Source organism: Canis aureus, chromosome 10 (assembly GCF_053574225.1).
Source record: "Canis aureus isolate CA01 chromosome 10, VMU_Caureus_v.1.0, whole genome shotgun sequence".
Lineage (NCBI taxonomy): Eukaryota > Metazoa > Chordata > Mammalia > Carnivora > Canidae > Canis > Canis aureus.
Genome location: NC_135620.1, coordinates 58,049,965 through 58,076,522, shown reverse-complemented (window position 1 = coordinate 58,076,522; position 26,558 = coordinate 58,049,965). Strand labels below are relative to the sequence as shown.

Sequence of the window (26,558 nt, the reverse complement as noted above, 5' to 3'; positions counted from 1 at the left end):
AGGAATGAATATACAATGGGAAAAAGTCTCTTCAACAAACGGTGTTGCAAAAACTGGACAGTTAACAAGAAGAATGAAACTGGATCGTTTCCTAACACCACACACAAAAATAAACTCAAAATGGAATAAAGACCTAAATGTGAGACCTAAAACTATAAAAATCCTTGAAGAGAGCACAGGCAGTAATTTCTCTGACACTGGCTATAGCAACATTTTTCTAGATAGGTATCCTGAGGCAAAGGAAACAAAAGCAAAAATAAACTGAGACTACAGCAAAATAAAGAGCTTCTGCACAGCAAAGGAAATGATCAGTAAAAACTAAAAGCAACCTACTGAATGGGAGAAGATTTTTTTAAATTATTTTTTTAAATTAATTAATTTATTTGAGAGAGAGAGAGAGAGACAGTGAGGGAAGGGCAGAGGGAGAGTCTTAAGCAGACTGCGCTGAGTGCAGAGCTCAACATGGGGCTCAATCTCAAAACCCTGAGATAATGACCTGGGCCAAAACCAAGAGTCTGATGCTTAACTGAACTGTGCTACCCCAGTGACTAGAGAAGATATTTTTAAATGATGTATCTGATATAAAGAACTGATACAATTCAATACCAAAAAAACAAAGAATCCAATTAAAAAATGGGCAGAAGACATATTTCTTCAAAGAAGACATTCAGATGGCCAACAAACACATAAAAAGATGCTTACCATCACTCATCATCAGGGAAATGCAAATCAAAACTACAATGAGATATCACCTCACACCTGTCAGAATGGCTAAAATCAAAAACACAAGAAACAACAAGTGTTGGCAAGCATGTGGAAAAAAAAGAACCCTCTTGCACTGTTCCTGGGAATGCAAATTGGTGAAGCCATTGTGGAAAATATTATGGAGATTCCTTCAAAAAATTAAGAGAAATATCCTATGATCCAGGAATCGCACTACTGGGTATTTACACCCCAAATACAAAAATACTGAAAGGCAAACATGTATCCCTATGTTCACTGCAGCATTATTTTACAATAGCCAAACTAAGGAAGCAACCCGTGTTCATCAACAGATGACTGGATAAAGAAGGTGTGGTATATATAGAATATTACTCAGTCATAAGAATGAAATTTTGCCATCGGCAAAAACATGTATGGAGCTAGAAAGTATAATGCTAAATGAAATAAGTTAGTCAGAGAAAGACAAACACCATGTGATCTCACTCATATGTAGAATTTAGGAAACAAAAAAACAAGCAAAGTAAAAAGCAAACAAACGCATGCATATGCGAGAGAGAAAGGAACCAAGAAATAGACTCTCAACTACAGAGAACAAACTGGTGGTTACCAAAGGGGAGATGGGTGGGGGGATGGGTTAAATAGGTGATAGGGATTAGGGAGTGCACTTAAAAAAAAAAAAGAAAAGAAAAAAGATGGTGAATTTAAACCCGTCTATACTGATAAGTGCATTAAACGTAAATGGACTGAATGCTCCATGTAAAAAACAGATAAAATGAAAATGCAGGTGCCTTGGTTTACTGGTAGATTTAAATACTATTCTGACACACTGATGGTCACTGCAAATGCTCCATGGCCCTTTTGATGTACTTGAGATTGAACAGGAAAACCAAATTATGTTTTTCACTCACTGATTTAACTGCCATGAAAAAAAAGAAAAAGAAAAAAAATTCTTGTGTCTATTTTCCTTAAAAAAAAAATAACAAATTTCCACATACAAGCAGAAGCAGTTCAGAAAATTGTGTAGTATCCAAAATCAATACTCACTTCACAACTCTGCCATCTGTTTGGAATATTTGGCCTTAACTTCTGTTCACAAACAACTTTTCTCATTTCTTCAACTGATGGATCAGAAGGTACAAGATCATAATAAGGCAGCTGGTAATCTTCATGAATTCCTATATTGGTTAAAAGAAATTGTTTTTGAAGAATTTACTCAGCTAATGCCAGATCATTCTTTGTCCAGGAATAGCTGAGAGTCCTAGTTCAGGGTTCCATTAATAAATTAGCGAAGTGGAACAGGGCTTCTAGCTTGCTCTATCTCATCCACATCTGCATCAACAAGCATCAACAACCCATCTCTCTGAGTTGGTACTGGGCCCACACCCTGAAACTACATATCACTAGGGGATCAGCAAAGGCTATTTTAATGACGGTTAACTATGAGCTATGATGACTTGATTAACATTTTCGCCTCATGTGCAAGAAATGATAGTTTTTAACCTGTGAGTGCTCACCCTCTCACTTGGTACAGGGGATATACACTCTACCATGGAGATGTAAATCCTACAAGCAAATCTGGGGTGCAAGTCCTTTACCTCTACTTGGATCTGTCCTCTTTGCTATATAATACAGAGACATGCTCTCCCTCTTATTGCCACATAAACCCAAGTCTCAACCAAGCCTGGGCCCCTAAGTATAAGAAACTATTCCGCAAGTAAATATTAAAAGTGCCCAATCTAAAACTAAATTTCAGCTAAAATAAACTTGTTTAAAAACTAGTGTAATGGTAATGTAACTGTATTCTGTATATGTAACTTCCAGCTAAGAAGTTGGAGAAAATAACACACTCTCAGGGGGGAAAATGAGTTTGACCCAGGTACATGCTGTAGAAACAGCTTCCTGGGTGGCCTCTCAAGCAGTCATCCATTATAAATAACTATATTCCAAGATAACAAGGGCTTGGTTTCTCATGTTTCCCAAGATTCAAATGGAAATAGAAAAAGAATACACTAGAATAAGCATGTCATATCATGTCATTTCCCCCCACTGCAAATTTTATCTCCATTATTTTCTTTGGCACTCTCAGTGATCACCTGGTGAATATAATTTCTGACTACTAATGTGTATAATTTCATTCAATGAAAAAAACCAAACAAACAAACAAACAAAAACACGACAGGGGTGCCTGGGTGGCTCAGTCAGTTAAGCATCTGCCTTCGGCTCCAGTCATGATCCCAGGGTCCTGGCATTGAACCCCGCATTGGGCTCCCTGATCAGTGAGGAGTCTTCTCCTTCTCCCACTCATCCTGCTTGTGATTGCTCTCTACCACCATCTCTCAGTGTCAAATAAATAAATAAAAATCGTAAAGGGAATCCCTGGGTGGTTCAGTGGCTTAGTGCCTGCCTTTGGCCCAGAGCGTGATCCTGGAGTCCCAGGATGGAGTCCCATGTCGGGCTTCTGCGTGGAGCCTGCTTCTCCCTCTGCCTGTGTCTCTGCCTCTGTGTGTGTGTGTGTGTGTGTGTGTGTGTGTCTCTCATGAATAAAAAAATAAAATCTTAAAAAAAAAAAATCTTAAAGAAAAAAAAAAAGCGGCTATCCTGGACCACCTTTTCTGTTCATGACAAACTGTTGGGAGAGGGAGAGAAATTTACCACCAATGGAACATCGTCGAGCTATTTCCCAGAATACTAAGCCCATTGCATAGATGTCGGCACGTTTGAAGGATTCAAAGTGTTTCATATTTATGGAATCATCTAGAACTTCGGGGGCCATATACCTAAAAAAGAAGTCAGCAATTTACTTTATGGAATAGTAGCCATACTACTTTTGAACTGTTTCACATATTTTCTTTTCCTACTGAGAATTTTTTTTATATATATTTTTTAAATTGGTATTAACTTTAAGACTTTTCTTCCCTTTTAGCATGGTTCTGCTTTTTAAAATGACTCATGCTTCTTATAGAAATTTTCTCAAAGTTCAAAAAGTACAAAGTGAAAAATCATTAATGCTTTGATGAACAACCTTTCAGGTATCTCTATTCATATATGGAGATACACACACACACACACACACACACACACAATATTATATAACTAAAATATTAGACTCAAGAAAAATATTAAATATCCACACTGCTTTGAAAATTATTGATGTCAACTAAATGCCATGAAAAGCTGAAACAGCAATTTCATGCTATCTTATCTGCCTTATGATCTTCATTTCCAATGAAAGACACCTATATAACAATCATGACTATTATAAATGTCTTAACATATACCACCCACTTTGTCAAATACTATGCAGGGATCATATATTTTAATCTAGAAGTCTTCTCACTAAAATAGGATGAAAAGGAAGGATGAGGACATAATCCAGGGAACAAAATAATAGATTAAAAAATGAATGCCAGTCCTCCTACTGATGCCTCATTGTAGGGTTTTGGAATTTTAAAAACCCTCCTGAAGTTACAGATCAGGATCCATGAAGAACTGTAGCAATCACTGTCTTGAATCCCCACATCAAGAGTTCTGAGAGTCCTCGTCAAATCCAGAAATCACAGATACAACTGAGATAGAATAAAGCTTGGCTCTATCCAAGGTGGAGGCAATAGTGTGAAGATACATTGTGGCAACATGCTGTGATATACACAGTAAGGCCTTTGGGGTCAGAAAGGCCTAAATTCAAATCTCAGCTCTTCAGGTGAGGCTGACCTTTTTATTTAACATCTATGGGGCTGTTTCCTCTTCTGTGAAATGAAGGCAATGACACCTACCTAGTTATGTTCTTTAGAAAACTCATAGATTCAACAAATATTTACTAAGGACTTACTATGCATTAGGTGCTATAATGGATGCTGGGAATACAAGCCTGATCTCAAGCAGCTTGCAATCCAATGGAATATAAAGACAAGTAAATGGAGAGTTATAATGTGCTCAGTGCCTTAATGGCCCAGCTTCACAGCTTGCTATGAGAGCCCCTGGGAAGGGCGCCTCACAGTCCAGGAAGGGCTTCCTCTAGGAAAGGAAGGGTGACTATAAATCAGGGAAACAAGACAATAAAGCTTTTTGCAGCAAAAAAAAAAATAAAAAAATAAAAAAAATAAACCAGGGAAACAGCAGGACAAAGTCTGCTCTAGGATACAACACATGCAGAAATTCTAAGGAAGAAAGTATAGTTCCAGGAACTAAAAATAAGAAAATAGTTGGGCTAGCTACAGTACAGCATTTGAAGAGAGCATTAACTGAGAGAATGAATATATATATATATATATATATTAAGCAAGAACCAAGCATATATATATGTATGACCCATTAAAATGACTGGCACATACTGGGTACCCTATAAACATCAGCTCCTATTATTATTATAATTTTTCTGGAAGGGCCACGAATGATATTTTCTGGAAGGGCCACCTTTCATCAGCAGGCATCTTTAAAAGTCAGGTAACCTTGGCTTCAGAGCAGGCAAGACCATGAGATCTTCTACCTGTGGGCAATCTAATAAAGTACAGGTTTGAGTTTCAGAAGATAATCCACATAAATGAGAAGGAAATTAAAAAGAAGTTGAGCTCAGAAGATAATAAACACTATTTACAAGCATACCTTTTTGTTCCCACTCTGTGATTTGGAGCAATATCAATGGTATCTGTGGCTGAATCATGTCTCACTGCCAGTCCTAAGTCTGCAATACAGCAAGTTCCATTCTTCTTTACCAAGATATTCTTAGATTTCAAATCTCTATGAGCAATGGCTGGTTTCCCTAAAGAAACAAAAAGTAAATGCAATTGCTTAAAAAGTGATAGCAATCACAATTCTCCCCTTTAGGTTCAAAGCCTCTTCTCCTATCCCAGTGTCAAAGCATTTCAGCCCATAATACCTGGACAATTACTAAACAACCTCAAATGAATCATTATATCAAAAGTTGCTGAAATTATATTTATTCAAAGAAAATGGAGAAAATAAGATGGTGCTCAAAAAATGTAAGTCTACCAATTCAAAGATGGGGAGTTAAAGATGTTAGTTTGCTGACATCCTATGAATTATTTATGGAACTCTCATCATAGCCTGATATTTCAGTCCAAGAACCAAGCATGTACACCACTTCCTTTACTTACCAACTGTAATGTACTCAGTATTTAATTTATAATCTTTACTACTAACAGTAGACTCCCTGGAGCCCTCCTAAACTGCTGATAGGAATGTAAAATGGTGTAGTCACTTTGGAAAAAATAGTCACAGTCTGGTAGTGCCTCAGACCATTAGTTATTGTATAATCCAGTAATTCCACTGTATAAGAGAACTGAAAACATATACCCACACACAATAAAAGTGTACACCAATGTTCACAACAGCATTGTTCACAAAAGCCAAAAGTGGAAACAATGCAAATGCCCATCAACTGATGGACAAATGTGGTACATCCAAACAATGGGAGTATTAATCAGCCACTAAGAGGAACAAAATACTGAAACATGCTACAACATGGATGTACCCTGAAAACATGCCAAGAGAAAGAAGTCAGTCACAAAAGACCACATATGATACAATTCCATTTATAGGAAATGTCCAGAATAAGCAAATCTTTGGAGGCAGAAAGTAGATTAGTGGTTACCCAGGACTAAGGAGTTTGGGAGGAAATGGGGAGTGACTGCTACGGGCACAGTGCTTCTTCTTGGAGTGATGAAAACATTCTAAAATGGACTGTGGTGATGTACAACTCTGTGAATATACTAGAAACCACAGAATTGCACACTTAAAACAGGTGAACTATAGGATATGTGAATTATAATTCAATAGTACTGGTATAATCACCAATAGTAACAATTACAAAGATGAGGAAGGCTAAGATGTGAAATAACATGTACGTAGTAAAGTGAGGAATGAGAGAGTCACCAGGGCAAGAAGATAATCACTAGAGGAGAGAGATACATTAGCATTTTATATACTACATGGCACAAAAATCATACCATAACAATTTCATAATTAAAATTTCATATATGATTTTCTCATCTATAAAACTGTCTCATGCAGTCACCTTATCTTGGGGTCAAATATAATTATTTGGCCATATAACATTAGGTGGCATGTTGATTTTTAAAAAGAATTTTCACATTACATTTTGTACTACTACACAGAAACACACACTTTCAGACTTGAATTCTAAAATCAAAATCCTCAAAAATCACAACTCTAGATGCTACTTTTAAGAATTCACAAACATGTAGGTATTGTTATAATGACTAGAGAATCTCTAAACAATTACCCATATTCTTAACTCTGAGATTTTCAACAGAAATATAAAGTAATATTAAAAACCTCATTTTAAACATCTTCACTTGGGCTGACATAGAATTTCTAACAGACATTATATTCACTGGAATTTAAAGCTTCAGTAACATAAGTACTTGAGTTACCTTGGGTACCAACAATCTCCATGTGGAGATGCGCAAGTCCACTTGCTGTGGACAAAGCAAGTTTTATCATTCCTTCCACAGTAACTGTGTATCTGTTCAAATAATCAAAGAGGGATCCATGCTCATGATAATCTGACACCAACCAGAGCTGAGTCCATGTACCATTGTCTGTGGAGTAGAATAACAGTGTTTCAGAAGGGTTGTAAAACATCCATTTATTCAAAAGCTACCACTTTTTACTCTCAATCCTGATGGAACAGGATGATGACACCTTAAGTTTGTATATTATTTCCTTCATATTTTCATTTTGTCTTATACTTTTACATACATATCTTTCAGATCCTCTGAGGAAGCCCCCATTCCTGAGATAAGCCAAGGAAAACTAATCCCATTTAAGAGATAAGGAATCATAGTTCAAAGATGGTGGTCTTGAATCTACACAGATAGTAGCAGAACTGGGGAATCCTCAGTTGGCTAGAAAATGTCTGGTTTAGGATAAGTGCTTAGTGGCTGTTTCTGGAAGGAGGAGGGAAAAAGGGAGAGGGAGGGTAATGAGAAGTATCTGGAGCCTAGTGTGGCCACAGTAGGAATAAAATAGTACAGGACAAAACTGAAAGTGAGCATAAATGAAGAAATGCAAGCTTTAATCACAGACTACATTCAGTTCACAAAAAAGCCAGGTAAAAGGATTATGATTCCATGGTTTCCAGCTTAGAAAAAATATAAAAATAGTGGTATCACGGACACATGGGAAAGTTGAGACAGGAACTAAAACCTCAGGGGGACAAAAAGCTGGGGCTGAACCCAGTTTTACACAAGGTGATTTTGAACTTCAACAACTAGGAATATATAGCGATGCCTGGGTGGCTCAGTGGTTGAGCATCTTCCTTTGGCTCAAGGCGTGATCCCCAGGTTTGAGACCCACATCAAGCTCTCTGCAGGGAAGCCTGCTTCTCCCTCTGCCTATATCCCTGCCTCTCTGTGTGTCTCTCATGAATAAATAAATGAAATCTTAAAAAAAAAAAAAAACTAGGAATATGTATTCCAGAAATGTTTCTGTAAACTGATACATGGATTTGAAATGTGTATTTTCATGGGAATCATGGGAAAGATTCTGTGTAGGCTTCTACGCTAGGCTAACCCACAAAAGCCTATGTAACCTAGGAGTAGCAAGAAAACCACTCATATTTCATGAAATCATTCATTACAACAATACTAGGAGGCAGCACAATTCAGTAAAAGATACACACTTGGAGTCACTCTGATCTGGGGTGAAATCCAGGGACTAGTTGTTATTGACTATGTGACCTCAGTTAACTTTCTTAACCAGTGAAATCTCTGTTTCTTCTTTTACACAGCAAGAATACCTTACTTTTGTAAAACTGTTAAGAAGATTTAAAAAACAGGACAACTGATTAAGATTTAGCATAATGCATAGCAATAAGAACTTAAAATGGGCTGTTTCCTTCCTTACTGGTTGTAAAAAACAACAACAATATCCACCCCAATTGATACAAAACAGCTTCTATATTTTGAAGGTTGTTACTTGCAAGAAAGCAACTCTAGGTATTTTCAGAAGATTCTGGATACTTTAAAAGAATTTAGATATTCATGACACTAGTTCTTCACATACTTATTCTTTTTTTTTAATATTTTATTTATTTGTTCATGAGAGATACAGAAAGAAAGAGAGGCAGAGACACAGGGAGAGGGAGAAGCAGGCTCCATGCAGGCAGCCCGACGTGGGACTCGATCCTGGGTCTCCAGGATCACGCCTTGAGCTGACAGCGGCGCTAAACTGCTGAGCCACCTGGGCTCCCCCCACATACTTATTCTTCATAAATTTTATAAACTGATTCTATTCAAACTTGTACCTTTTATTTTCCTTGATACAGATGCATCACTATTTTTATCTGCATGCTTATTAATCATGACTGAATTGTGAAAGGCTGACAAATAGGAACACAGGCAGATGGAAGAAAGGGAGATTTTCTGAGGTAATTAACAAGAGACGCAGAAAAAGGATATGTAAGAGGCTGTGTAATATAAAGGGTTGTCTGAGGTGGAATTAACTAAATCAGGGGAATAAAGATAAAGAAGAAGCGAACTATGGTGGATGGGTTAGGTTCTGAGTAAAGTCCATTAACCCCTGACAAAGAAGAAGAGGGTGAGGAAGACCCAAGAGGGTCAGCCAGTTCCCATGGTGACCACCAGATGACAGCACCAGCTTGGCTGCTGCCTGAGCAAATGGGAAGAAAAAGTTCAGGGAACAGCAGCAAGGGTACTTTGTGCCAGGGTGTCTGCAACTTGGAATATGCCTAAAACATCTTGGGCCTGGGTAAGGTTTGAGCCCCAAAAGACAGATTGAATAGCAACTACCACAGTCAAGTTTGAAACTATGCATGTGGATAAGTCCTTCAAGGGAGCAATTACTGTTTTGTAGACTCAGCCTTCATACGAATCAGTAAAAAGTTTTACAAAAAAAAAAAAAAGACAACTACTAAGAAATAAGAAACAAACACATAAAATCCAGAGTCATGAAACATTGTTTGTAAGGTTGTTTTAAGAGTTGGAGGGGAGGGGCACCTGGGTGGCTCAATTGGCTGGGCATCTGCTTTAAGCTCAGGTCATGATTCCGGGGTTCTGGGATTGAGCCCCACGTTGGGCTCCCTGCTTAGGGGAGAGCCACTTCTCCCTCTCCCTCTGCCCTTCCACCCGCTTGTGCTCTCTGGCTCTATCAAATAAATAAATAAAATCTTAAAAAAAAGAAAAAAAGTTGGAGGGGATGCTAATGGTGCCAAAAGCAGAAGAAAAGGAAAACTAAGGACTTGGTCAAACTATGATCACTGCTTTTGTTTGTTTTGTTTTTACATCAAGTAATATGGAATTGGTAATAGTCACTGATAAATCACAGTCTACAGCCATCACATCCATTGCTATCACTGCCCCTAAATTGCAAATTAAGGAACACCTGGGAGGCTCAGGTGGTTAAGTGTTCAACTCTTTCTTTTCAGCTCAGGTCATGATCTCAGGATAGTGAGATGGAGTCTCACCACTCCATGCTCAGCAGATAATCTCCTTGAGATTCTTTCCCCTTTCCCTCTCCCTCTCCTTCCCCATCTGCTCCTCTCCCTGTTATTGTTCTTTCTCTCACTCTCTAAAATAAATAAAAACTTTAAAAAAGATAGTAGTCTAATATGGTTCCTAATGTGATAGACTATATAATACACAATATATTGTATATAATATACAAGTGTATAATACAAAGTATGCAATATATAGGAAAGTATACAATATTTTCAGGAAGCCAATAAAATACAATAATCAGATTTAGTCTCTAATCCTAACTACTAGTTTTTAAATACAAGGAGCAAGTTCAGAGAGCCTATGGAAATTCAATCAACACAATCCATAATGTGATAAGGCCTATAGGACAAACGATCCAGTTTCTTCAACAAACTGCAAGAAGAAAAAGAAAAAAAAAAAAAAAAGGAAGAGGGAACATAGCAATTTTAAGGGATTTAAGAAAAACACCAATCAAATGCCATATTTTGCATCCTTTTAAAAAAAAATTAGATTTTATTTATCCATGAGAGACACAGAGAGAGGCAGAGACACAGGCAGAGGGAGAAGCAGGCTTCCTCCGGGGAGCCCAATGCAGGACTCAATCCCAGGACCCTGGGATTACGATCTGAACCAAAAGCAGATGCTCAACCACTGAGTCATCCAGGTGTCCCTGTAGACTTTGCATCCTAAAGTGAATAGCCAATTGTTTTTTAAAAAATAATATACAACTGCAGAAACATGAAACTGACTGGATACTGATGACATTTTAAAAATTGACAACAGTTGCGTGGTCATGTTGCATTAAGAAGATTCCTTAATCTAAAGATACAAATGAAAAGTATTTGTGGATAAAAAGATTTATCATCATATCTTTGGTTTCAAATAATTCAGATAGAGGCAGAGTAGGTGGAAACATATCAAACATCATTGGCAATGACCTAAACGCTATTGAAGCTGGGTGACAGGTATTCATTATACTCTACTCGCTCCACTTTTCTACATACTGGAATTCTCTAGAAATAAAATCTGAAAAAGAAACAAGTAATAAATGCTTACTGCAAATAAACTAAAAAATACAGAGAAACAAAAGGGAAAATCATTAAACACTTAATATTCTGAAGAAATAAATACTGTTGAAAATGGGAGGGGAGAAGACGAAAAAGAGGACCATAGTTCTGGCCAATCTCAAAGAGAAAATGATGCATTTTTTAATAATAGGAAAGCTGGGATATATATCTGATTGCAGGTAGGGATGATGAGAGTTCTAACCGGAGTCTCTGAGGAAGCTACAAGAGCAGGAATTGTGGCCACAACAGTAGGAACCAAAGCCAAGATATAGATGAAGTACAGTGTGAAGCCACTGCTCCCTGTCAGCACTCACTCTGACACACCACTGACATGGCTTCCGCACTTCCTGCAGCATCAAATTGAGCCAGGCCCCCAGGCACCTGTGCCACAGGCAAGAAAGCATCTAGATGGTTGGTCACCAATGGGCACTGTGGTCCTGGAGAAACTATTTCTCTATTTAGTAAAGTGGATTTAAAAGACTATTTAGCCTCTGGCAACTTAAAACACAAAATATACTAAGTTATTTTTACTCTTCCTAAAAAGAAAGTCATTAGTATCTATTAGAATGCCCTAATCGTCATGAGGAAATTTAAATGAAACAGATCTCTGGGCTCTATCCTATCTCAAAGTTTTGAGCAGCTAGACTTTATAAATCCCATTTTTTCTATGCTATGACTATACTCAAATAACTGCCTAGAACCAAAAGAGCATATCACTTTTAAATACATATGTAGCTTTCTACCTTATAAAACCAAAATAACAAAGCATATCACTTTTTTTTTTTTTAAAGATTTTATTTATTTATTCAAGAGAGACACAGAGAAAGAGGCAGAGACATAGGCAGAGGGAGAAGCAGGCTCCACACAGGGAGGCCATGTGGGACTCGATCCTGGGACTCTAGGATCACACCCTGGGCCGAAGGCAGATGCTCAACTGCTGAGCCACCCAGGTGTCCCAAAAGCATATCACTTTTAAATATATATTCAGCTCTTTTTTTTTTTTTTCAGCTCTTTATATCTTATAAAACATTAGACATTTAGAAACATGTTGTCAAGAGTCAAGAAAATCTTTAAGAAGCTCCTGTTTCTAAAGATTTCAAATATATTCTATTTGACTTAATAGGTCTAATCTGTATGACAAACACTTATTTTTCATCTAACCTGACAATGTTTAGTAGCCATATTTATAGAAAGGCTCAAGTAGATTTCATTATACTAAGAGGAGAAGCAGATGTTACTGACCTTTATTGTCTGCCGCTATAAATCCCAAGATGTTTTCATGACGTAACATTACGGTCTGATAAATCTCTGCCTCACGGAACCATGAGCGCTCTTCTCTAGAGGAGAAGATTTTAACAGCAACTTCTTCTCCTCTCCACTTTCCTCGCCAAACTTCTCCAAATCGACCTTTGCCAATACTTTCTTGTAATACAATAGTTCTTGCAATTGTTCTCTGAACAAGCAATGGTAAACCTAAAGATAAAAAAAGCCATTAAAGAGTGACCCAGGAACAGAATAACTCCTAAGGCTCTGTCTTTATGGAACTTACAATCTCACTAAGGAGCTACAGACTACATCTGCAAAAATAATAATTCATAATAAAATGAAAATAAGATAATAAATACAATAAAAGAATCCAGAAACTCCTGCCTAGAGGGTCCAGGTATAGGATTTGTGAAATAAGTTGAATTTTGACTGTCCTTTATGGAAGCAATAGGACCACAGAAGAAGAGGAGATAAGGTTTTCAGGTAGGAGGAATATTAAAACAAAGGTAGAAGAGGGAAATGAATGGATGTTTACAGAACCAGTTCAGTTAAACAGAAGGCGATGTGTGTGGTAAAGCAGTGGAAGAGAAGGGAAACTGACAGCAGAGTATGAAGAGCATTGAATGCTGAGCTGAAGATGACCAATGAGAGCTGCGGATAAAACAGGAGCTATTAAAAATTTCTGAAAAGGGTTCATGAATGAGAAGTAATTTAAAAATCTTATTTTAGAAGAATCAATCTGGTAATGGCTTTATTAATGGGAGGAGTAAAGTATGTGAACATAAGAAACATAAAATCTGTATGTACAATCCATTGTATGTACAATCAGTAAAATTTATCACAGAAACCATTTCAAGACAAGCAATTTACTTACTAGGAACTGGCTGTGTAGGCAACATTAGTATCTTAAGGAATGATGCCAAGTAACTTAACGTGGTAATGAGACATTGGCATTATTTCACCATCTGAACGTGCCCTCCTCTAAATATATATTTTTAAAATATTGCCATTTACTTGTTTACAGAAAAGGATTTATCACACCCTACAACATTTAATTAACACTATATATGGGACTATTCCAATTCACTTAGTATCATATTCCCTCCTGGACTAAGTAAGAGTCATCTTAAATTATACTGACCCTGACAATAAAAATATCAGCATAAACCATGTTCTACACTAGTATTTTTTTCATACAATCTATACACATAAATTTGTGTGATTTATAATCTATATTCAGAGTTCCATGCTAGACTGAATTAATCAAATGATAGTAAATGAAATTATGTGCTCTCTTTGGTTTCCTGATGTGAAAGGTTTCTAAATCCAAATGTTGTCTTTACTTTAAAGTGATCAGAAGTTTTTCTTCTTTTCATTTACATGTTTCTCAAATGGGTCCTTTTCCTTTCCTTGCTCTCTATCCACCTCACCTCCTGCAAAGTAGTTAGCAGTCTAATTATAAACAATTGTTCTTATGTTTATAAGGAAGCTGCTTGCTGAAAAATAAATCTGTGAAAAATCCTTATTTAAATCAAGGAGCTCTTTTCTATTATGAAGATTCTTAATTATGTTGCTTTGTGTAGATACTAATTTATAAGGACATCCTTTGAACAGGATCACATCACATACTTAAAGATTTAAAGTATACTTAAGAGTTAACTTTAAGAGGCTACTCTGGAAGTTAGAAAGGCAAGGACTACAGGAGAAAGGGGAATTACAAATGGGAAGTCTGAAATGTCTAGTACATTCAGGCCCCATGTAAACAATATGGTCAAGAAAGGCTACCAGGACAAGAAAAGTTTTTGTTTCCCCATCAAAATCCATCACTGGATTCTAGATCCCAAACTAAAATTCAAAGCCATGTCTAGATTCACGATGTTATCTATATTTAGTTATACCATAACCCACATGAATACGTGAGCAGTAATACTTTACTTCTAAAGAGAAAAATAAACAGGCCTAATTCAAATCTCTATGTTCTTCGCTTTCCTCTTCAGTATCCTTAGAACTGCTTGAAAGAAAAATTTCAATAGGGAAACAGGGTCCGAACAGCTTCACAAGCAGTGAACAACAGAAAGAAGACCCAAACAACCCACACACATAAGAGACCATAAGCATAAACAAGACATAATGAACAGTGGCTTAAGAGACTCACTCCCTTTCAAAAACTGGCGCATGTGCACATGCTCACACATACACTTTACAATCTAATGACGCTTAAATAAGGGCACACACATAACCTGTGATTCAAATTAATGCGACAGGAATTAGGTTAGCCTCAGGGATAGAGCTGCCCACAGTTCCCAAGTTAATGATATAGTCTTTGAGAAACGGAGATCAGGACTTTCCTTCACCATTGCAACAGTACTGAATAATAAACATATGAATTCCTAACCTGAAATGTTTAGTTTTACCTTTTCTCAATGGGCCAAAGAACTGAAAAGGGTATTACATAAAGACATTTTACTTACTCAGTCATGATGAGTCCCATGCATGAGACAGCATTAAGGCTTTATAATGAATATAGGAGGGAAACAGGTGACTTTTTCTGCTATCATTCAACATAAGATAGCTTCTCCCTCAATAAATTTGGAGGCCTTTCAGTACATCATAGAACTATGATAGGGAAAGGAGGCCTTGGACTAAGTTTTATTGGTACAATGCAGCAAATTGATACTATATGTCAGATTTTTCTTTCAAGTATCTTTCCAATAAGAGAGAATAACACCTGTCATTTGGACATAACTACAATTTATCAAAACATCTTGTCCCATTTGAACTTCACAACAATCCAGTGACGTGCATAGGGCAGAGTTCATTACTTTCATTTTAAAGATAAAATAACTTGGGCATGAGACATCAGCTAACTGCCCGAAGCCACAGAGCTAGCAAACAATGTAGACAAGTTTTTGCAGGGTCAGGCATAAAAGGAGAGAAAGAGGCTTTCAGATAACAGAGCTGTGGTTCCTGATATATCTAGAAATACAGATAAAATGGAAAAAGAGAAATTTCATTCATGACTTTACATCCATATCTTAAAAGGTAAATAAATGTATTCTTATTCAGAAATCAGCTGTCATCCACACAGCAATTTCTTCTAATCCTTTAGGTAGGCTTATTCCCCTTACTGCCCGAAGCCACAGAGCTAGCAAACAATGTAGACAAGTTTTTGCAGGGTCAGGCATAAAAGGAGAGAAAGAGGCTTTCAGATAACAGAGCTGTGGTTCCCGATATATCTAGAAATACAGGTAAAATGGAAAAAGAGAAATTTCATTCATGACTTTACATCCATATCTTAAAAGGTAAATAAATGTATTCTTATTCAGAAATCAGCTGTCATCCACACAGCAATTTCTTCTAATCCTTTAGGTAGGCTTATTCCCCTTGAGGCCTGATACATTACTACTGTGCCAAGTGGCATGAGCAGCTGTGATTTCCCTGGGTGTAAGTTTGGCAACAAGGGATTAATTCCAAATGATCTCAAGCCACCCTGATTTTCTGTGACTTTGGTCGTTGCCTATCATAGTTCTTTTGGTCTAGGATGACTTCTAGAATGAGCCAGAGCTTCTTTGGGAATCCTTTGGACTAAGAATCAACTGGAAATCCCCAGGGAAGCCCTAAAACAAGCTTTCTCCACTCCTCTACCACTCCAGCCCAAAGACTGCACAACTTCAGTACCAAAGCTATTCCACCTCAATCCAACCTCTCAATCGATTCAGGCTCCCTGCTCACAATAGTCTCAGGGGTCCCTAAAGGCTGCCTTGAGAGACCTGGGTTCCAGTGCAAGCCTGTATGTGTCCTAGTATCATGAACAGAGATCACTTATGGAATATATACGGCCAAAGTCAACACATGGCTTCAGGCTAAGAAGTCGGTTTCTTTATACTTATATGACTCAACAGATATGCACATAAATCAATATATATTCATTTCCTTAAAATAAAGAGACATTTGTCATTGTGTGAACTTTCTGTAGTATCAGATGTGACTTCATGCTTCAGTCATGTTCTTCCTCCAGTCACAACTTCTGCTTTAATGTTCGTTTAGTCACTTGATTATAAAAATTATGAAATTTTCATTATATATATTTTCAAATCTTCATTTTATCCATGAATCTAGGCTTTATTTGAAGTTGATTTATATTTTTCAAAAGACAGTATATCTCAGTATCTGTTCCATATTTGTGACAAGGAAACAGAAGCCCAAAAGAAGAAACATGATTTAACCAAGGTCAGAGCCAACCAATGACAAAACTTGCAATGGAATCTACATCTCTTGATTCCTAGCCCAGGGTCCAATTACAATATTGTAGAGGACAGGGGTCTCCTCTCTTAGCATCCTTTCAAAGCACATGCAAGTGAAATAATAGATCCCTTTCAGTTTAAACATGAAGCACTGCTATACCAAAATCCATTTCAAGGGATGATTCTGGCAATTAGCCAGGCTACTTCTGAAACCACAAGAATCAGCAAATGGAAATGAGAAAAGCAAACCTCACAGAGGCCATGAATCCATAAAGCTATATTAAATAAGAAGTTGGTGAGACATTTTTCTAAAGTGAGAAAATCCTTAGTTTAATAAAAAAAAAAAAAAAACTAGGTCTGATCTAAAGACAGCAATTTCATATGTTAAAAAAGCAAATAACCTTCGCAATTCCAAACACATTTTCTGTCATGCTTGCTTTCAAATATAAAAATAAAGCTGCTAAACAATTCTGAATAGAATGGGGAGCAGCAGATCATTTGAATATCTATGAACTTCAGCCTCACTCATAAGAAAATACTTGTCCTTATTCTTTCTATCCCATGGAGTCATAAAATGAGAAAGCACTGAAATTTATACAAACATGAAGCTTATTTCAACAGTAAAGGTATATTCTAATTTGTCTATGCCAGACCAGTCACAGTCAGACTCTTATTGGGCTTTAAATTGGAATTAGTATTCACACTGTCTCAAGTTTTAAATACACTAAGCCAAATAGACTTAGCCAACTAACAAAATAAACAATACAGTTAATTTTTAAAAGACTTCCTAGGAGAAAGGAAAAACAATTACATTACCTGATCCAGAACCTGATGTTGTCATATCATAAATTAAGTCTTTTAATGTAGTGCCCTCTGAAATAAAAGGGCGATCTAAGGAAGGATCCTCTTCATTTGGCACTCGATGGTGAATGACGGTACGGTTATGGCAGATATAAACCATCAACATAAGTGAGATGCAGACGAAGCAGACTGGTCCAGCAATGACAGCTGCCAGTTCAACGGGACCAAGGCCAGATGATGGCTTTCCTGAAAAAGGGCCTCAAATGAAATAAACATCAACAATAGCAAAAACACTGAAGGGGGCATCCACAATTTCCTAATCCTCCACATTTCCTGTACTTGGCCACTACTCCCATTAGTCAGAGAGCCTCATTCCAGAAGCTCACAGGGCTCAAATCCAGAACAAGTGAATCATCCAGTCTTCACCCACTGGCCCCTCCTTTCATGATCACCAACTCAGTCAACAACCACTTACTCTTCCTCTGCTCTTCAGCCTACATCTAAATAAAGCCAGTGACCACCACCATTCTAGGACCTCCATATTATCACTCTCTGGTCACTAATAAAAGAACCAATAATCTAGAAAAACTTCCTTTAATGTCTTAAAAGTACTTTTTTAAAATTAAGTTCTTAAAATTTTAATTCCAGTATAGTTAACATACAGGATTATAGTAGTTTCAGGTATATAGTATAGTGATTCAACAATTCTGTGCATTACTTAGTGCTCATCATGGTAAGTGTACTTAAGCATTTGTTTTTTTACTTTAAATTCTAGTTAGTTAACATACAGTGTAATCTTAGTTTCAAAAGAATTCAGTGATTCATCACTTACATATAACACTCAGCACTCATCACAAAAAGTGCCCTCCTTAATACCCATCATTCCCCACAAGATTGTTTTTTTTTTTTTTAAAGAAGTTTGGCTTGTCTTCTTTGCCCAATATACACTCATAATAAGCAAAACAAAACAAAACAAAGTATAAATATAGATGAGCAAAAGTAAAAAAAGTAAGGAAAGAAGGAAGGAGAAAAAATTATCTATAGCTTTACCACTCAAACAACTCACATTTTAGTGTATGCCTGTGTATATATCTCCATCCATTTTTTTAAAGCTTTTATTTAAGTAATCTCTACACCCAACATGGGGCTCAAACTCATGACTCTGAAACCAAGAGTCACATGCTCTAAGCAACTGAGACAGCCGGGCATCCTTCCATCCATTTTTTTTTTTTTAATGTAAAATATAACTTTTGTTTTGTTAATAGAGTTTGCAAGTATATACTTTCTAGTCTATGTTAACCACTTGGACTTTTAATTTAAGATCACTTATTTTCTCATGATCTCTTTTAATAACTAAAATTTTGCACTATTTCAGAAATACGTTAATTACAATGATTTTTGGCATTCATCCTGAGCCTTGCTGGTTTACTGCTCACAGACATTTTCATATCACAACTTTCCCATTCGTGAGATCTTTATTTGGATTTATGATAGAATACTAATTCTAGTAATTTTTTAAAATAAGAGTATACTAAATACATAATTATCTAAACATGGTTATTGCTTTTATATATGGAAAATTTTGGCTGATCTAAAGAATTTTGGGTAGCAATTAATATATGATGTTCCACTGTCCTCTGATACTTAAAAAAAAGAAGATAATTTGAATTTTTTCTCTTGTAGAGGTAAACAGTGTTACCTTGTTCTGAATGCCTATTTTTTTCTTTATTCTTAGAACTGACACTTTTTATTATACATATTTAGTTAAGTTATTTTTTCATTAATTTTGCATAGTATTCTTTTCTCTTCTGTCTCCTTGTATGTCATTTTCTGGAATTTTTGTAATAAGCATATTGGATCACCTAGATTTATCCTCTCTATCTCTTTCTTTGCTGTCTCTTCTCCCTGAATTGCAACACAATTTCACAAGCTTGTCTTTGCCTTAAGCTTGTCTCACACTTGGCTACAAAATATTAGTATCCAGTCTGCTACTCACTTTCAATAATACATTTTAAAAATAATTCATCAATTGAGCTTTTCATTTAAAAGTGATCTTTAACGGAAAATGGATTTTGGACTGTCTGAAAGTTCTTCCTCATCATGACGTAAGTCTTTTTCATAGGATGACATCTACTCTGATTTACCCGGTTCAGTTCACTTTTTTTGAACCACTGAAACTTTTCATTTGGTAATTTTTTTTTGGTGTTTGCTTAACACAGAGCTGGGAATGAGGAATTTATGTATGTTTAGCATTAGAAATGAAGTGACTTCTTCACAAGGCTTTATGACTCTTCATTTAGGTATTTGAAGGCCAAACAATGAATGGGAAATTCCAGAATTATCATTTTCTTTGTCATATTAGAATTGCAGATACTTTAAACAAAAGTCAGAAAAATTACAGTCCGATTGAAATTTGCCATGAGAAACTTCCCTATCATGCTGAAGATCTAGTTTTACTTTGCTAATCTCACTTGAATGAAATAGAGCACTGCCTCCCTGTATAACCTGCACAGCCACAGCAGTGCTTCTTACATCAGTTAGCATGATGCCTAGACCAACTGTGAGCTTAGAATGAGCACTGTGGTCTGCCTCCCTGAGCAATGAAACCAGGTGCTTCTTCCTAAAGGAGAACTGAGTGTTTGGTCCTGTATGTCCTCATGCCAAGCCCCTCAGCTTAAGGTTTGGTGGGATTTTCTAAGAGGTCCTTTCACTGACTCTTTTCATATGGGTAGTCAATCTTCACTAATCTGATGTTATCTGCCCCATAAATTATAGAAACTTCTCACAAGTGCAGGCATGAGGGTGGTATTCTTCCATTAATTCTGCTAACATGAATACAGGTTTCCCACATGTTTATGTTCCTTTGATTATGACAGAAATCTGGAATTTGAGGAAAGTGATGGAAGAGTTAAATACATGTGTTCGGACTAAGATCTTCAACGAGAACCAGAAAATTAATCTAATCCTAAGAGTTAATAAAGCTTTCAAATTCCTGGCTCTGTCAGGACATTGTAAAATGTAAACTATGGTGAAGGACCAAAACCTAGAAATCACATATAATGCTTCATATATAAGAGATTATAAAGCAGAGTTAAATTACAAAATGAAGGCAGCTGAACAGCTCAGTGCTGCTCTCAATTCCCATCCATTATCAACTGCTGTAAAAGGCTGAAGCATCATACAAAGAAAAGAAATTCACTCCGGGGACGTACTGCCACGGCAGCTTTGTCAGAATTCGCCTTTAAGAGACTAGCCTTTTAGGCATAACAGACCTCAGAGAAAGTCTATTATTGGAACTACGTTCTCAAACAACACACACCCACAAGTCAGGATCTTGGCTACTCCTGTAACTCTACAACTATGGACAAGTTCCTTCTTGCCTCTGAACTGAATAAGCTAGGGTAGCAATATCTAAGATCCCTTCCAGTTCTAAAACCATAGTCAGAATCAACTTTTCTTGTAGTATTAAAACAAAAAATCTTATATAACAACTTACCAACAGTTGGGAGTTCTATTTTATTGCAGTGGTCCTGGTTGCAGCAATAGGTTGTAGTAACAGACCCAGTTTTTGAAGATGGTGCACATACAAATGGTCTGTCTCGAGGAATCAGGTCAATTTCAGCTATGCACATGCTATTGTGTATAACTTTGTCTGTGGTCTCTGTGACAGAGACAAAGCAGAGCCCATCTGTCACACAAGTAAAATTGTCTTTTGTACAAAGGTGGCAGAAACACTGTAATGCTGGAAAAAGAGAACAAGATTCTATTAGAAAAAATCCTCTAGGTTAACAATTTGAAATTATCCCATATTCACTATAATACATTCCTGATCCTATTATAATCATACAATTTCTTTGCAACGTTCAAAAAACAAAATTCTTATTACTCTCAGAAGTTCCAAATTCTGTTGAGAACCACACATACAAAAGAGCCAAATATGATAAAATCTGGACCCAGGGTTTTTTCTAGAACTTTTTTGCTTCCAAACACAGAAAAATTATTACAAGTAATTTCCTTAAGGTAAGGCAAGCATTTGCCCTCCTATTTGAAACACAGTACTTTAAATTTTTAATGGCTATATTCTTAACAGCTCAAAGCTATATATTTACATACTCCCCCACTGGGAAGCAATGTGTGAAAATACTTCTACCTACCCACCATAGGTTGGAAATGTCATTTGGGTGATTTATGGTGATGGAGCAAAATGGAAATAGATTTGTACTGAGCCAGGGATCCCTGGGTGGCGCACCGGTTTGGCGCCTGCCTTTGGCCCAGGGCGAGATCCTAGAGACCCAAGATCGAATCCCATGTCAGGCTCCCAGTGCATGGAGCCTGCTTCTCCCTCTGCCTATGTCTCTGCCTCTCTCTCTCTATGACTATCATAAATAAATTAAAAAAAAAAAAAAGATTTGTATTGAGCCAGACACTCTTTCTTCTTGTGCAAACCCTAAGAAAGACATGTAACCTTCTAGCTAGGGTTAGTGTTACTTGGTCAGTAAGCCAGGGAGTCTGCACCAGTATTACATGAATGCTCCAATCACACACTCAGCCATAGACTGGAGAAACACTAGCACCATGCTCGCTTGAATCTTTTGATCTTTATGGCTCAACTCAAGAAGTAACTCCTTTAGGGAAGTCTTCCCCTAATTACCAACAGCTTCCCACATACACAGACACATACACTCTCCATCAGGCCCTCCAATGAGGTTAAATACAGCCCAAAGCACACACTGCTCACCAGAATTGCTAACTTTCTCTCCCCTATGAAACTAAGCTCATTGAGGGCAAAGATCCATATTAACCATTTCTGTAAATCCACATCTAGCACTAGACCTGGCACATACCAGCATTCAAAAAAAAATCTGTTAAATGAATGATAGAATGGGTACTTACATTTCACTACCATCTCATGAAACCATAAAACACAGATATGTCCTTAAGTTCAAACAAACTTGCCAATTACTTGTTGGAGAGGAAACCGTTACAGTCCAGATATGTAGTATGTAGAATGGCTACCTATGATGAAACCAAGGAAGTCTACAGAAACAGTGTATCTAGAAAAAGATAGTAGACAGGAGGACCAGAAGAAAACTAGTGGAATAGTTAACTTGCTGTGTAGGAAGGGTTAACTCAGCAGGCTTGAATTGCTCAAACCCTGTACATTCCCAAGAAATGCATGTCTTCAGGACTAGCCCTGGGCCAGTCCCTATGAAATGAGCTCTGAGCCCTTGAAATATTCTCCCTGATAAGAATGCTGCAACCTTGTGTGACTGAGCCTCAGTAGAAACCCTGAATACCAAGGCTCAGCTGAGCTTCCCAGGCCTGCAGCACTGTGCACGTGCTGTCACATTGCTGCTGAGCTCTGGTGTGCACCTGTGCTACTGCACTGGGCAAGTACCCCTAAAAGCTGGTACCAGGTTTCTCCTGGGATTTGTCTATATGCCTTTTCCTTTGGATGATTTGATATGTATCTTTTCCACTGTAATAAGCCATAACCATGCGTACAACAGCTTTTCTGAGTCCTGTGAGTTCTTCTAGCAAATCACTGAGCCTGATGCTGGTCTTGGGGACTTCAACTCACTTGCAAAACCCAAATTCAGGAATGTCAGGATCTCTTCAAGCAAGTACTTCTTGGTTGCTGGCTTAATTAATATATTTGTTTATTATCTTTACAGACCAGCAGTTTTACCTTAATCATTATAAAAAAGATTTGTTCTTTCTTCTTAGATAGTTCAGCTATTTGAATTAACTCCTCCCAAACATAAGAACTCAAAAAGAGTATGTAAAAAGACATAATTACAGTCTTACATTTAAAAAATTATTTTTAAATTTTTTCTTTTTAAAAAATTGTTTAAATTCAATTTAGTTAACACATAGTGTATTATTAGTTTCAGAGGTAGAATTTAGTGATTCATCAGTTGTACATAATACCCAATGCTCACTACATCAAGTGCCCTCCTAACCCCATTACTCAATTACCCTGCCCCCTCACCCCTCCAGCAACCCTATTTTTTTTTCCTATAGTTCAGAGTCTCTTATGGTTTGCTCCCCTCTGTCTTCATCTTATTTTTCATTTCCTTCCCCTATGTTCTTCTGTTTTGTTCCTTAAATTCCATGAGTGAATCATATTAACATTTAAAGATTATTAAAAAGGGTGGTAGTTATTCATGGTGAGATTTAGTGGTGATTATAGGTTCAATTTCCTAAGGAGGAATTCTGAATTAGAAATCCATGAACTGGTTTCAGGGATACATGAATGTCATGAAACTGTCAAATGTTGTATTTACATTTTCAAGGTTCATAGCTTTCAACAGAATCACATAGGAGTCTATCACCCATAAAAGATTAAACCACCATCATAGGAGATTGCCATCATCCTCTCTTGAATCTCCTTTACTCATGAGTCAGTCAACCAATATTTTCTATTAGCTTTATCAGCTACTCTACCAAAAATTGAGTGTATGAAGATTGATAATTCATGGTCACAACCCTTGAAGAGCTCCAAGGCCTACAGAATGAGAACACTGCAATACAAAGTAGTAACTGCTATATATATATAAATACTGCTATGAATACTGAATTCTAAGCTCTCATCTTCTCCCTTACCATCTATGAAATGAGACCTAAACACTAGGTCTAACAATTAAGGCTTTTACTTTTGGGTTCTAACTTACCACTCACATTGCAAATGCAATCTAGGGCCACATGCTTCTCACCATTATGACATTTATGTCTTTCATGGCCATGGTCTTTACACATACTATCTCTCTGCCTAGTTTAAAGTGCCTTTTATCCTTTAAGACCCTATTCAAACAAGATCTTTTCCATGATACAATCTATACTCTCCCCTACTCTTAAGATAACTGGGTAGGTCCTTACATATGTTCCCACAGTCCTCTTTGTTTACCTTTAAGATAGAACAAATCAATCTATTTATAGTTTGCTGTTAAAGTGTGTCTCATTACACTAAAAAGGACTAAGTTTTTTAAAATTTATTTTCCCATCGTTGAATCTTGGGCTCTTAGAGATCACAAAAATATATGCTCAAACAATGTTTCCCAAACAGGAGGTCTCTCTGTCTCTGATGAATAAATAAAAAAAATCTTAAAAGAAAAAAAAAAAAAAAAGGGTGAGGGGGAATCCCTGGGTGGCAGAACGGTTTAGCGCTGCCTTTGGCCCAGGGTGTGATCCTGGAGTCCCGGGATCGAGTCCCACATTGGGCTCCTTGCATGTAGTCTGCTTCTTCCTTGCCTGTGTCTCTGCCCCTCACCCCATGAATAAATAAAATCTTTAAAAAAAAAATCTCCTTCAGGCCAAATGTCCTAAAAGCACACTATACAAGCAAAAGTCTCATAGTAACTAATTAAGAGTGAAAAATACTGGACATTAAAATCATCAGAGCATATGACAAGTCAGGCATGGTATATTCAAAGCCAATAAATAGTTCAATAGCTAATACCATATATAGGCTACAAGTATTACATGGGTCCTATCTTTGTAGTACAATTGCAAAAGTTCTTTAGAAGTAAATGTGGTTAGAAGTATCCAATGACAATTTTTCCATTCTCACTTCCAGCACGAGCTGGTGTAGAGAATCATTTAATAAGGATTTCAGTAATGACATAACGCTAACCTCATCTTCAAGTAAACACCACAGCTGACGTCTCATTAAAATTGGTATTTGAGGAATGCTTGCTGGCAAGTGTTTTGGTTAGATATGAGGTCTGATTATCTTGAACTTACAAGCAAAGCCTTGAAGTCATTAATAGCACCTTACACAACATTACTTATGGAGAATGGGTACTTGCAACTTTTAGTAATACTGAAGTTAAAATGTTAAACTGTTAAAATACAGATTTAAAATGGAATGAGACCTGAGGCTATTTTTTTCTACTGTGAAATCTAAATATTACCTGTCACACTGAATAACTATATTAATTTGAAATTTAGTTTTGTAGTCGTCTTTGTATTTAATTCGTACGCTTTGGTTTATAGTTGTAAATGGGCCAAAAATATAAAAATTTTATATCTAGTTTCATAGCTATACAATTTAAGTAACATGAAAAATACATTCCATATGTTTCCTTTCAAAAGGGTCATTACTTATGGCAAGTTTGAGAAAATCAGGGCTAAAGGGCTCTTAACAAAAAAAAATAAATAAATAAAAATAAAGGGCTCTTAACAAGAGTCTTTCAGTAAGAACAAGTCACTAGACAAACATAAACATTATGTAACATAAAGCTTAACCAGGTAAGGATTTATTTCTTGAGGGAAGTTTAAAATTCTTTTTTACCATTTAAATTAGAGTTGAGATTAAATACAAATGCTGCTAAATGTAGGAGATGCAGGAATATATATTAGGGAAAAAATAAAACTATTTAAAATTTCCCATGAATTCATGAGCTTTAATTCCCATTTCTTAAAAGTTAAAATTTATTTTATTAATAAATAGATCTGACCCCTAGCTATCTCCCTTTATTAATTAGGTTGTTTTTATTGATTTTTTAAATGCACATACAGGGCAAAATTTCTACCTAACAAAGGTATATAATGATGTCTTTTTCTCATCCCACAATAGCATCATTTAACACCTGCCCCATCACCTCGAATCTTTCATTTAATTCTGCCATTTTTCATTGAGCATATCCATATGCCAGATGCTGCACGGGCTGTGGGGTGGTGGAATAAATAAGACAAGTATCTGGACTGAAGGAGTTCATCAGGGTGGATGAGTAAGGCATTAAATAGATCATTAAAATCCAGAGTCTGGAAGAGAATGATCAAAGTGCTTCAACACTGCCAAGGCAGAAGGGAAAGCAAGAAAAGCTTCACAGAACATCCAACTCACAATTTGGAGAATATGTAAATCTACTCAATAGTTAAAGATGAGAAAGCTGTCCTGACAGGGTTTTCCTTTATCAGTGGCAGGATTTTATCCTTAGTGGCTATCATCTCAAGTAATAATGAGACCATCAAGT

General features: G+C 36.7%; 1 protein-coding gene across 2 annotated transcripts in view; it reads right to left on the bottom strand.

The window, feature by feature from the left end:
• TGFBR1 (transforming growth factor beta receptor 1) overlaps positions 1–26,558 on the bottom strand; it is a 58,618-nt gene that overhangs the window by 8,123 nt on the left and 23,937 nt on the right. Inside the window, exons 2-8 of one of the 2 annotated variants that reach the window (XM_077912670.1) lie at positions 21,077–21,322; positions 17,596–17,838; positions 12,512–12,742; positions 7,137–7,304; positions 5,326–5,482; positions 3,376–3,500; positions 1,768–1,898 (exon numbers count right to left, since the gene is read on the bottom strand). In XM_077912670.1, the coding sequence (XP_077768796.1) occupies positions 1,768–1,898; positions 3,376–3,500; positions 5,326–5,482; positions 7,137–7,304; positions 12,512–12,742; positions 17,596–17,838; positions 21,077–21,322 (1,301 nt within the window). The remainder of the gene's footprint in view (positions 1–1,767; positions 1,899–3,375; positions 3,501–5,325; positions 5,483–7,136; positions 7,305–12,511; positions 12,743–17,595; positions 17,839–21,076; positions 21,323–26,558) is intronic. The other variant, XM_077912671.1, reaches the window with a different exon arrangement.